Source organism: Carcharhinus amblyrhynchos, unplaced genomic scaffold, assembly GCF_965287045.1.
Source record: "Carcharhinus amblyrhynchos unplaced genomic scaffold, sCarAmb.v2.hapA scaffold_49, whole genome shotgun sequence".
NCBI classification, from domain to species: Eukaryota; Metazoa; Chordata; class Chondrichthyes; order Carcharhiniformes; family Carcharhinidae; genus Carcharhinus; species Carcharhinus amblyrhynchos.
Genome location: NW_027649790.1, coordinates 1,012,777 through 1,026,292, shown reverse-complemented (window position 1 = coordinate 1,026,292; position 13,516 = coordinate 1,012,777). Strand labels below are relative to the sequence as shown.

Here is a 13,516-nt window from a genome sequence, read left to right as displayed (position 1 = left end):
CTACATTTTGTCTGATTACTTCCCTGTGAATCACCAGGACATTGGAAAGGTGCTACGTTAAGTGAAAGTTGTCCTTTTTCGTTGGAGAGTTCAGAAGTGCGTCGGGAAATTAGTTTTTTTTAAATTGGCCGTCCTTTCTGGATCTGGAATGGGGGAAGTTTCTGGCCGTGGGGTTGGAGCTTTAGGCAGGCGGATGAGGAAGTAACCAAGGAACTGGGCTGGCTGCTGTCTCCTCACTGAGTGAGTGTGAGTGTGTGTATCCGGCTCCGGATCCTGGGCCGGGGAGAAAGCGGATGGGGTGATTCCGAATAAACCCTCTCGTTACCTTGGGTGCCTCCGATGGGAACCAGCAGCACTGGGCAAAGCCCCCCAGCGAGGGAGCTCAGTCCACCGCTAGAGGCATGGAGTTGCGGCTACTGCGGGAAGGAGTCCTTCTGTGCTCAGGGTGAGGAGATGGGGAGGGGTGGGGGAGTGAAAATATAGGTGAACAGGAGAGATTGAGAGAAAGTGTATTAGTAGCAATTACAGGCTGCTGAGAAATTGTTACATGAATTGTATCAGTTAACTTGATACTTAGTATTTTGCAACACTATCTAATAACTGAAAGTGAAAGATACTTTTAACATGCGCTCATTTCCCCCTGTTGTAAACTTTGTCAGTTTCAGCTGCTCCCTGTTGCTGTGTACAATCTATAGGGTGTTTTTGTTTGGGGGGGGGGGTTGGGGATATTCTTTGCCAAGTTTCTACCTCTTTCAGCTTGCACCTCTCTATTTTGGCCTCGGTTTTGGGGTACGAGCTGGAGCCACTTTTCTTCCGGCCCTTGGAGTTTATTTTTTTTGTAGAAGTGCCTTCAGTGTTTGATTTCATTTCCTTTTACTTTGGCACATGCGAACATGTTTCTGTCGCGAGAGTGAGCGAAGTGCCCGTTTCTAACACAGCCCCTACAATCGCATTTCACTGAAATGTATTGGTATAAATTGATTGCGATTCAACTAGTGGTTAAAGTGAATGGATGTTATTTTAAAGCGGTGTTGTGTATCAGAGATGGATTTCTCTAGTGTTCCTTTTCCCTTCTCCCCCACCTTTTATCTGAGAGTTACTTAAAGTGGGAATTAAAATAACTTTTATTAATGCAGTGTCACAAGTAGGCTTACCTTAACACTGCAATGAAGTTACTGTGAAAACCCTCCTAGTCCGCCACACTCCAGCACCTGTTCGGGTACATTGAAGGAGAATTTAGCATGGCCGATGCATCTAATGTGCTACCAAATAAACCTGTTGGACTTTAACGTGGTGTTGTGAGACTTCTTACTGTGTTTATCCCAGTCCAACACTGGCATCTTCACATCAAGCCTAACCAATATTACAGATGCTGGAAATCTGACAGAGTGCTGGAAAAACTCAGCAGATTTGCTGGTGTCTGCAGAGAGAGAGAAAGAGAGAGAACAGCAGAGTCCTGAGTCCAATCTGCCTCTTAAAGTTAAAAACTAAAGTTTATTTATTAGTCATAAGTAGGCTTACATTCACATAGCAATGGAGTTACTGTGAAAATCCACTAGTCGCCACATTCTGGTGTCTGTTCAGGTACACTGAGGGATAATTTAGCATGGCCAGTGCATCTTTTGGACCATGGGAAAAAACCAGAGCACCTGGAGGAAACTCATGCAGACACACAAAACGTGGAGACTCCACACGGACAGTGATCAAAGCCAGGAATCATAAGAAATAGGAGCAGGAATAGGCAATCTAGCCCCTTGAGCTTGCCCTGCCATTCAATAAGATCATGGCTGATCAGATAGTGGTTCAGTTCCACTTACCCACCTGTTCCCCATAATCCTTAATTCCCTTATCGATCAGAAATCTATCTACCTGTGACTAAACGCATTTAACGAGGTAGCCTCCACTGCTTCAATGGGCAGAGAATTCCAAATATTCACCATCCTCAGAGAAGAAGTTCCTCCCCAACTCTTGTTCTAAACTGACTCCCCCTTATTTTGAGGCTGTGCCCTCTAGTTCTTGTTTCCATTCTAACTGGAAACAACCTCTCTGCCTGTAGCCTACCTAGCCCCTATCTAGATTTACTCAATCTGTCCTCATAAGCTAACCTCCTCATCTCCGGTATCAACCTGGTGAACCTTCTCTGCACTCCCTCCAAGGCCAATATATCCTTTCGCAAATAAGGGGACCAACATTGCACACAGTACTCCAGTTGCGGCCTCACCAGTACCTTGTACAATTGCAGCAAGACCTCCCTGCTTTTATACTCCAACCCCCTCGCGATAAAAGCCAACATTCCATTCGCCTTCTTGATCACCTGCTGCACCTGCAGACTGACTTTTTGTGATTCATGCACAAGGACCCCCAGGTCCCTCTGCACAGCAGCATGTTGTAATTTTTCACCATTTAAATAATAGTCCATTTTACTATTATTTCTTCCAAAGTGGATAACCTCACACTTGCCAACGTTATACTCCATCTGCCAGATCCTCGCCCACTCACTCAGCCTATCTAAATCTTTCTGCAAACTTTCCGTGTCCTCCATGCAATTCGCTTTCCCACTCATCTTTGTGTCGTCAGCAAACTTTGTTACCCTACACTTGGTCCCCTCCTCCAGATCGTCTGTGTATATGGTAAACAGTTGAGGCCCCAGCACCGATCCCTGTGGCATGCCACTAGTCACCAACTGCCAACCGGAAAAGCATCCATTTATTCCAGCTCCTGCTTCCTGATAGATAGCCAATCCTCAATCCACGCTAACACTTTACCCCCAACTCCGTGTACCTAAATCTTCTGCAGCAACCTTTTGTGAGGCACCTTATCGAACGCCTTCTGGAAATCTAAAAACACCACAACCACTGGTTCCCCTTTGTCAACCACACTCGTTATGTCCTCATAAAAATTCAGTAAATTCGTTAAACGTGACTTTCCCTTCATGAATCCATGCTGTGTCTGCTTGATCGAACCATTCTTTTCCAGGTGTCCTGCTATTTCTTCTTTAATGATGGATTCCAGCATTTTCCCAACTATGGATGTTAAGCTAACTGGCCTGTAGTTACCCGCCTTTTGTCTACCTCCTTTTTTAAACAGCGGCGTCACATTAGCCGTTTTCCAATCAGCCGGCACCTCCCCAGCATCCAGTGAATTTTGATAAATTACAAGTAATACATCTGCTATTACTTCTGCCAGTTCTTTCAGTAACCTGGGATGCATTCCATCCGGGCCCAGGGACTTGTCTACCTTTAGCCCCCATTAGCCTACCAAACACTACCTCTTTAGTAATAGTAATCGTTTTAAGGTCCTCACCTCCTACAGTCCCACGACCATTAATTTTTAGTAAGCTATTTGTGTCCTCTCCCGTGAAGACTGACATAAAAACTTGTTTAAGACCTCGGCCATTTCCTCGTTTCCCATTATTAAATCCCCCTTCTCATCTTCTAGGGGGCCCAACTTTACTTTAGTCACTCTTTTCCTTTTTATATATTTGTAAAAACTTTTACTATCAGTTTTTATATTTTGTGCTAGTTTAGTTTCATAATCTATCTTTCCTTTCTTTATCGCTTTCTTAGTAGATCTTTGTTGTTTTTTAAAGCTTTCCCTATCTCCTAACTCCCCAGTAGTTCTGGCCACAATGTACTCAAATCGAACCCAGGTCCCTGGCATTGTGAAGCAGCAATGCTAACGACTGTGCCACTGTGCTGCTGTCTTGGGAACAATTATGGAGGTAGTGTCCTCACTGTGTCTCAGGGCAGCTGCCCTTTTCCCAGAAGGAATAACCAGGAAAACTTGAAATGTGGGGTACCCGTAAAACTTACCTGAACTGGTCTTGGGGCTCCAGTATTACTGGTGTCAGTATTACTGATTGTGGCTGGGATCTGAACGTTTTGATCTGGTTTCTCTTTCTGAGTTATAGGCCAGTCAGTTCCACATCAAGTGGGCAAGCTTCTAGAAGCAATTATTTGGGATAGAATTGGCAGTCACATGAAAAAAATGCGAGTCATTTAGGAAAAGCCAGCATGGATTTCTAAAAGGGAAATCGTGCTTAACTAACTAGCCGGAGTTTTTGAGGAGGTAGCAGAGAGGGTCACGCGATTGATGGCACAACCTCAGGCTGAAGGGACAATCCTTTAAGACAGAGTTGAGGAGGAATTTCTTCAGCCCGGAGAGTGGTGAATCTGTGGAACTCTTTGCCGAAGAAGGCTTTGGGGGCCAGGTCATTGAGTGTCTTTAAGACAGAGATAGATAGACAGATTCTTGATTAATAAGGGGATCCAGGGCTATGGGGGAAAAGGCAGGAGAATAGGAATGAGAAAAGAATCAGCTATGATTGAATGGCAAAGCAGATGCGATGGGCCGAGTGGCCTAATTCTGCTCCTATGTCTCATGAGCTGTACATAGAATTTCAGAAGGCTTTCGATATAGTGGTATACAATAGACTTGAGGAAAGCTGTAGCTTGTGAAATAAAAGGGCCAGTGGATACAATATTGGCTGAATAATAGGGAGCAGAGAGTAGCATTCAATTGATATTTTATATATATGATCTAGATCCTGGTGTGTAGGAAACAGTTTCGAAGATTGTGGATGTTACAAACTTAGAAGTATTATAAATGTGAAGAAGCTAGTGTAGAACTTCAGAAGGGCATGGACAAAGTGATGGAATGGGCAGATGACGTTCAATGCAGAGAAATGCAAGGTGATACATTTTGGTAGGAAGAACGTGGAGAGAGAGTGTAAAACAAAAGGTGCAGGAGCAAAGGGCCCTGGGTGTATGTGTGCATAAATCATTGGAGGTGTCAGGACAGATAGAGAGAGCTGTTATAAGCATACAGTATTCTGGACTTCATTAATAGGGCATAGAGTACGAGAGCAAGGAGATTATACCAAACTTATATAAGACACTAGTTAAACCTCACTGGAATATTGTGTACAGAACCACACTATAGGAAGGGTGTGAATGCATTGGAAAGAGTGCAGAAGTGGTTTACAAAAGTGGTTGCAGGGATGAGGAACTTCAGTTATGAAGATAGGTTGGGATGGTTCTCCTTGGAGAGAGGAAGGGTCAGAGGAGATTTTATAGAGGTGCTCAAAATCATGAGGGGACTGGACAGAGTAGATAGGGACAAACTATTCCTGTTCATAAAAGGATCAAGAGTGGAGAGGGGTACAGATTTAAGGTGATTTGCAAAAGACGGAAATGTGATGTGAGAAAATGCTTTTTCACACAGCGAGTGGTTGGGTGTGGAACACACTGCCTGGCAGTGTGGTGGAGGCAGCTTCAATCAAGGCTCTCGAGGGAATATTAGATGATTGCTTGAAAAGAAACAATATGCAGTGGTACAGAGAAAAGCCTTGACAATGGCACTAAGCCATGATGTTCATTTGGAGAGCTGCTACAAACACAATGGGCCAAATGGCCTCCTGCACCATAACAATTCTGAAATTCTGGATTGGTTTCTCTTCTGTCCAATATTTAGTCTTTATTTTTCTAACCTGGATATGTGGGTGTTGCTGACATTTACACCCACTTTTGTTGCATTGATAGTTTTGTGGTTGGCCTTTTTCCTGACCTGTTGTGTAACAGATTGGAACCCGAGGGCTTTCTTAACCACTTGAGAGGATTTGACCATTGTGGTGTAGGATCAGATCGTGGTCTGGATTGGGTAATCACAGCAGGTTTCTTTCCTTCCACAAAAATGTTCGGACACTAGTTTCAGGATCACTTTTATTGAGGTTGGCTTTTTTGTTTCCAGATTTTTTTAAAAAACTGAATTCCAATGGAAATTAAGCTTGCATTAACTAGATTGATGGTCTTGGCTGATTAGTATTACTTATGTGACGACAATATCCTTTCAAATGTGTGCCTGCGCGGTGAGTTGTAGTAGGCAGTTTGACTGTGTGCGTTATTGTGTTCTATTCTGTCCTCCTTCAAACACAGACACTTGCATCAGGGGTCACTGAAGAACGTCCAAAATTGTTATTTTACGTCACCCTTAAGAATATTGATAGGCAGAGGTATCTGGGTGCACAGGTCACTGAAAGTGGCAATGCAGGTGGAGAAAGTAGTCAAGGAGGCATACAGAATGCTTGCCTTCATTGGCTGGGGCATTGAGTTTAAAAATTGGCAAGTCATGTTGCAGTTTTATAGAATCTTAGTTAGGCCGCACTTGAAATATAGTGTTCAATTTTGGCCGCCACGCTACCAGAAGGATGTGGAGGCTTTGGAGAGGGTACAGAAAAGATTTACCAGGCTGTTGCCTGGTATGGAGGGCGTTAGCTATGAGGAGAGGTTGGAGAAACTTGATTCATTCTCACTGGAACATTGGAGGTTGAGAGATGACGTGATAGAAATCTACAAGATTGAGAGGCATGGACAGAGAGGATAGTCAGAATTTTCCCAGGGTGGAAGAAGCAATTCCTAGGGGGCATAGGTTTAAGGTGCGAGGGGCAAGGTTTATAGGAGATGTACGAGGCAGATTTTTTACACAGAGAGTAGTGGGTGCCTGGAACTCATTGCTGTGGGAGATAATGGAAGCAGATACGGTAGTGACTTTTAAGAGGGGTCTTGACAAATACATGACTAGGATGGGAATAGAGGGATATGGTCCCCAGAAGGATAGGGGGTTTTAATTCGGTCGGGCAGGTTGGTTGGTGCAGGTTTGGAGGAGCCAAAAGGTCTGTTCCTGTGCTGTAATTTTTTGTTTTTTGTTTTGTTCTATCACCGCTCTCACCCAGGCATGCTGAGGCTAATCGCTGCCTATCAACAAAGAGCACATATGGGATCTTTCTGACGTTCTGGCTCAGTTGCTCGCTAATTGGAACTCTGTAATTGGATGATGTGTCGTTTAATGTGTTGGTTTCTCGGCTACGTGTAACTAGAATCCCCAACCCTCCAGGACTGGCCTGGAGTCTCCATGAATTGATGATCAGTCTCCAGGACACTGCTGTGAGCGACCTTGAAGAAACATCATTGGAGGTTGAAAAAAGATTTTATTTGTCAGTTTTTGTTCTAAACATTTTTGAACCCTGACCCCTGACACCAGGTTCTGGCATAGGTTGATTCCGGTGTTGAGAGGGTTGGCTTATGGGGACATGCAGGGTAGACTGGGTCTATACTCATTGGAATTCAGAAGAATGAGGGGGGATCTTATAGAAGTATATAAGATTATGAAGGGAGTAGATAAAATAGAAGCAGGGAAGTTGTTTTCACTGCGGGTGAAACTAAAACTAGGGGGCATGGCCTCAAAATAAGAGGAAGCAGATTTAGAACTGAGTTGAAGAGGAACTTCTTCACCCAAAGGGTTGTGAATCTGTGGAATTCGCTGCCCAGTGAAGTAGTTGAGGCTACCTCATTGAATGTTTTTAAGGCAAAGATAGGTAGATTTTTCAGCAGTAAAGGAATTAAGGATTATGGTGAGCAGGCAGATAAGTGGAGCTGAGTCCACGAAAGAAACAGCCACGATCTTATTGAATGGCGGAGCAGACTCGAGGGGCCAGATGGCCTACTCCTGCTCCTAGTTCTTATGTTCTTAGGTCACTGTCTGTGTGGACTTTGCACATTCTCCCTGTGTCTGTGTGGGTTTCCTCCGGGCACTCTGGTTTCCTTCACAGTCCTAAATTGTGCAGGCTAGATTGAATGGCCGTGCTAAATTGCCCCTTAGTCTCGGAGATTAGCAGGGTAAATACGTGGGGTTAGGGGGATAGGGTCTGGATGGGATTGTTGTCAGTGCAGGTTCGATGGGCCAAATGGCCTCTTTCTGTACTGTAAGGATTGTATTTCTTTGTACCAGATGTAACATTTTTGGAAGTTGGGGCATAGGGGAATGCTGTTTGGCTGATGGTCAGTTATCATCTAAGCTGCTAATGAGTCTTTTTGCTTTCCAATTTGGCGATGGGCGGCAGTGTGTCACAAGGATGGACGCATTGGCCGGCTAACAGCTGGACTATGAGGCAGTCATGTGATGAAACTTCCAGGAGTATATTGACCACAGTGGACCACCCCATCAGTAACTGCAAACTACACAATGCTCATCCGGGCAAACAGTGTGTCAACACAAGGCTGCACTCGCCACTGTGGCACAGTGGGGTTAGCACTGCTGTCTCACAGCACCGGGGTTCAATTCCTGGCTTGGGTCACCATCTGTGTGGAGCCGGCACGTTCATCCCGTGTTTGCATGGGTTTCCTCCCCGCTTCCTAAAACCCTGACGTAACTCAGAAAAGAAATCACTCTCAAAAATGAAAGTCCAAGTATCAAATACATTGATGTTCCACAACGCTTATGGGAATCTTAAGCAGCATCTGCACAAACTGAAAATTAAAAATTTCTAGTGCGTGACTGTGGTCATGCAGACGTTTTTTATCAATGAATATTGCAAAAGCAGCTTAACTGCTCACATTCCTGAGAAGGGTTTGTGCAGATGCAGAGAAATGCTTAGATCTGCTGGCGGAATCTAGTGACACACTGTTTAAAAATAGAACCATGTCATTCAGAAATAAAATCAAAGGACACTCTACTCACAGAACAGTGAGAATCTAGGACACACTCTCTGGATGTTGTATCAACTGAAAATTTCCAAACTGAAGTTGAAAACCTCTCATGGGAAAAGAGTCTCAAGGAATAGGGAGGAAATGGAATTGAGGTAGAGTTCAGCACGATCTAATTGATTGGCAGAAGAGACTTGAGGAGCCTGAATGTTCTAGTGTTCCTTTGAAGAAATATTGACCAGAACACGGGGAAGGGCTGTTTGCTCCCCTTCATATAGTGCTTTGGGATCTTTATCCAGACATTGACAGAGATGTGGAAAGCATCTTGCAGCCACCTCTTGCCCACACGTTTGGGATTTATTACAAGAACAAAATTGCACATGTTACGCCTTTTGTAGGGTGATAAATACTTTCATTGCGCAATATTAGATCTAAAATACCTTAATCCTCAGCTGATTCCACATTAAGTGTCCAACAGATGTATGTTTGATTTGGGGAAGAGTTTGGCTTGGATGACTATTAGAGGGTTGGTCCATGAGATGTATTTATAGTGGGTGACCATGCCTCTTCATGGGGGCAATGTTGATTTGCACTATATTAAACATTCAGTAGTAGACTTTTGCTCCATTCTGAATCATACGCTGCAGACAAGTCTATGAGTGTCTTTGTTATCTTGAGTACGTGCAGATAACCAGCTTTGATGTGGATTAATAATGTCTGGTTATAGCTGCTTCAGACAGGTCTAAATGCACACTGCTAGTATAAGTCTTTTGAGTAACTCCCTCTTCAGGAGCAATAAATATTGTGCCTCTGTATTCCTCCGGCGTATCATCATTTCTCTGTATCTGCACAGACTCCCCTCTTTCAACCAGCATTGCAAAAGATCAGTGGTTTGCCCGATTATTAGCTGCCTAGTTTCAGAATGGCAATTGCATGTTGTCATACTGTGGGCAGAGGATTGAATACTGGTACAAAAGCATGGCAGCCAGTTGCAGGCATTTTGACACAAATGGGAAGATGTCATTGAAACAAGCAGATTTGCTACATTTTGTTAAGTGCCAGAGCCATATCTAAGCTTGGTCCATTCCTCTGGAGAATGGCATCGATACAAATATAAGTGTACAGTCAGTAAAGGAACAAAGCAGCTCTCTTTGTATTTTCCTTTCCTGATCTGAGGAATTCAGAAATATTAGGGTGACAATGCGGAAATTGCTAGATATATTTCCGTAACACGCTGAGATGATAACGATCTGATACAAGGATGGAAAATGAAACTGTGAATTGTACAGAATAAGGATGTTAACCAGATTGAACATAGAATGATTTATCGGCACTCCAAATCCAGGCTAGTAAATCTAGAACACGGGGTACGGCTGCAGAATAAGGGTTAAATCATTTAGGACTGTCCAAAGATGTGCGGGTTGGATTGATTGGCTATGCTAAATTGACCCTAGTGATAGGGGGATTGGCAGGGTAAATGTGTGGAGTTATGGGGATAGGGCCTGGGTGGGATTGTGGGCAGTACAGTCTCAATGGGCCGAATGACCTCCTCCTGCACGAGGGATTCTATGATTCTGTTCTATGACTGGGATGAGGAGAAATTTCTTCACTAAAAAGAGTTATGAATCCTTTAACCAGAGGGTTGTGGATGCACCAATGTTGAATATGTTTAAGATTAAAGGGAGATGGCCTCGTGGTATTATCGCTGGATTTTTAATTCAGAAACTCAGTTTATGTTCTGGGGACCCGAATTTGAATCTTGCCACGGCAGATAGTGGAATTTGAATTCAATAATTAAGAACAAATCTGAAATTAAGCATCTACTGATGACCATGAAACCATTGCCAATTGTTGGAAAACCGATCTGGTTCACGAATCTCCTTTGGGGAAGGAAATCTGCCAACCTTACCTGGTCTGGCCTACATGTGACTCCAGAGCCACAGCAATGCGGTTGACTCTCAACTGTCCTTGGGCAACTAGGGATGGGCAATAAATGCTGGCCAGCCCAGTGATGCCCCCGTGTCCCTAGAATGAATAAAAGCAAAAGAAAGATTCTTTTCGAATCAAGGGATGTGCAAAGCAGACAGGAAAGTGAAGTTGAAGCTATAATCGGATTGAATGACAGAACACGCTTGATAGGCCACATGGTCTACTCAGTTCCTGTTTCTTATGTTCTCACTTGAGAACTATGCTGTGAAAGCTCGAATATTGCTAACCTTTGAGTTACAAATCTGTGGTACTGAACCGCCGTGGGAACTTCCCAAAATACCTTGAGGTGGTTTTAGACAGTGGTTTCACGTTCCGTCAACACCTGACAAAAAAATGCAGCCCTGGGTGAGGGCCAGGATCAACTTGGTTCCCAGGTCGGGGCAACAGGAAGCCGATGCTCATTGTCACAGAATGACCTTTTGCCCTTGTTTTCACAACTAAATATTGTTACAACTGGGCCCCCGGCGAGGTCACAAAAACTGCTCGCAATACTCCAAATAGGATCTGACCAGAGCCTTATACAGCCTCAGAAATACATAAGAACAAAAGAAATAGGAGCAGGAGTAGGCCATCCAGCCCTTCGAGCCTGCCCCGCCATTCAATAAGATCATGGCTGATTTGTCGTGTCTCAGTTCCACATTCCCGCCCTCTCCCCATAACCCTTAATCCCCTCGCTTATCAAAAACCCATCAACCCGCGTCTTAAAAATATTTAGCGAGGCAGCCTCCACCACCTCAACGGGCAGAGAATTCCAGAGATTCACCACCCTTTGAGTGAAGAAGTTCTTCCTCAACTCCGTTCTAAACCGTCCCCCCCTTTATCTTGAGGCTGTGCCCTCTAGTCCTACTGTCCTTTCTGAGCGGGAAGAGTCTCTCCACCTCTATCCTATCCGTCCCATTCATCATCTTATACGTCTCAATGAGATCTCCCCTCATTCTTCTAAACTCTAACGAGTACAAGCCTAGTTTATTCAGCCTCTCCTCATAGCTCAGCCCCCTCAACTCCGGTATCAGCCTAGTAAACCTCCTCTGTACTCCCTCCAAGGCCAAAATATCCTTGCGTAAGTGCGGCGCCCAAAACTGCACACAGTACTCCAGCTGCGGCCTCACCAATGCCCTATACAGCTGCAGCAAGACCTCCCTACTTTTATATTCAATCCCCCTCGCTATGAAGGCCAGCATCCCATTCGCCTTCCTGACCACCTGCTGCACCTGCAGGCTGGGTTTTTGCGACTCATGCACAAGGGCCCCGAGGTCCCTCTGCACCGTTGCCTGCTGCAGTTTTTCACCACGCAAGTAATAGTCCTTCCTAATACACCCCTGCTCTTGTATTCTAGCTCTCTCAACACGAATGCTAACATTGCATTTGCCTTCCTAACTGCCGACTGAACCTGCAGGCTAACCTTGAGAATCTTGAACAAAGACTCCCAAGTCTCTTTGTGTTTCTGATTTTCTAACCATTTTCCCATTTAGAAAATGGTCTATGCCTCCATTTCTCCTTCCAAAGTGCATAATCTCACACTTTTCCACATTGTATTCCATCTGCCACTTTTTTGCCCACTCTTTTAACCTGTCTAGATTCTTCTGCAGCCCCCTGCTTTCTCAATACTACCTGTCCCTCTAGATATCTTTGTTTCCCTTTCTCTCCCTAAAAGACATCAGTGGTTAGCACTGCTGCCTTACAGTGCCAGGGACCCCGGCTCGGTTCCTTGGTCACTATCTACGTGGAGTTTGCACGTTCTCCCCAGATCTGCATGGGTTTCCTCCCACATCCTGAAAAACATGCTGCATTTCCTTGCAGTTCCTTTCGGTCCGACATTCCTTTGATCATTACCCAGATGTTACAATGGAATTTGAGGAGGTCACAATGGAGATGGGAGCGCCGCAACAAGCTGTCTTCATCCCCTGATCCTGCGATTTCAGCATCACCAAAGACACCCTAAAACACGTTAGGGGCACATCAGGCCCGGACTGTGGCGACTAGGGGTATTTCACAGTAACTTCATTGCAGTGTTAATGTAAGGCTTGTGACTGATAAATAAACTTTAGATGGGGTTTTTTCTGACAATCGACAATGGTTTTATGGTCATCAGCAGATTCTTAGTCCCTGATTTTTTTTTATTGAATTCAAATTCCACCATCTGCTGTGGTGGGATTTGGACCCAGTTCCCCAGAACTTTAGCTGAGTTTCTGAATTCATAATCCAGCAACAATAGCTTTAGGTTTCGCCTCCCTTTGAGTTGGTCTCCAGATTCCAGCTTCCTGCAGTTTAGCTGAGAATTTGTCCAGCTTTCTTTTCAGCTGTAGCTTTGCTGAGTTGATTTGTTTCAGAAAGAGAGGGAGCGAGAGAGAGACTTGTATTTCACCTGGCTTAGAGAGGGGTGGGGGGCAGATTGGTGTGGGGAGTCCTGCTCTCTTTTAATTCCACATACTCTGACACACCCAACATTAGTCCACACTAACCAAATCTTGAAGCTGGCTTTTATCCCAGTCTCAGCAAGAGACAGCGCTATGTTCCAAGTCAGGATGATGAGTAACTTGGAGGGTATTTCCAAATGGTGGTGTTCCAAGATACCTACTGCCCTTCTGCTTCTAGACGTTAGTGGTCATGGATTTGGAAGGTGCTGTCGAAGGAACCTTGGTGAGTTACTGCAGTGCATCTTGTAGATGGTACACACTGCTGCTACTGAGCGTCAGTGATGGAGGGAATGAATGTTTGTGAATGAAGTGTCAATCAATTGGGCTGCTTTGTCCTGGATGGTTTTGAGCTTCTTGAGAGTAGTTGGAGCTGCACCCAGCCAGTCAAGTGGAGAGTTTTCCATCACACTGCTGATCTGTAGCTTGTAGATGGTGGACAAGCTTTGAGTCAGGAGATGAGTTACTCACCGCAAGATTCCTAGCCTCTGACCTGCTCCTGCAGCCACAGTATTTATATGATTAGTTCAATTTCTGGTCAACGGTAACTTCCAGATTGTTGACGTTGGGGGAATTCAGCGATGTTAATTGAAGCCGTTGAATGTCAAGGCATCTATCCTTATAATTGTGGAA

At 44.6% G+C, this 13,516-nt stretch overlaps 1 protein-coding gene across 1 annotated transcript in view; it reads left to right on the top strand.

Moving 5' to 3' along the window:
- Positions 1-227: 227 nt before the first annotated feature.
- Positions 228-13,516, top strand: part of LOC145337459 (arginyl-tRNA--protein transferase 1-like) — a 62,309-nt gene continuing 49,020 nt past the window's right edge. Inside the window, exon 1 of the mRNA XM_080182238.1 lies at positions 228-445. Coding sequence (XP_080038364.1) covers positions 340-445 — 106 coding nt within the window. The 5' untranslated portion in view covers positions 228-339. The remainder of the gene's footprint in view (positions 446-13,516) is intronic.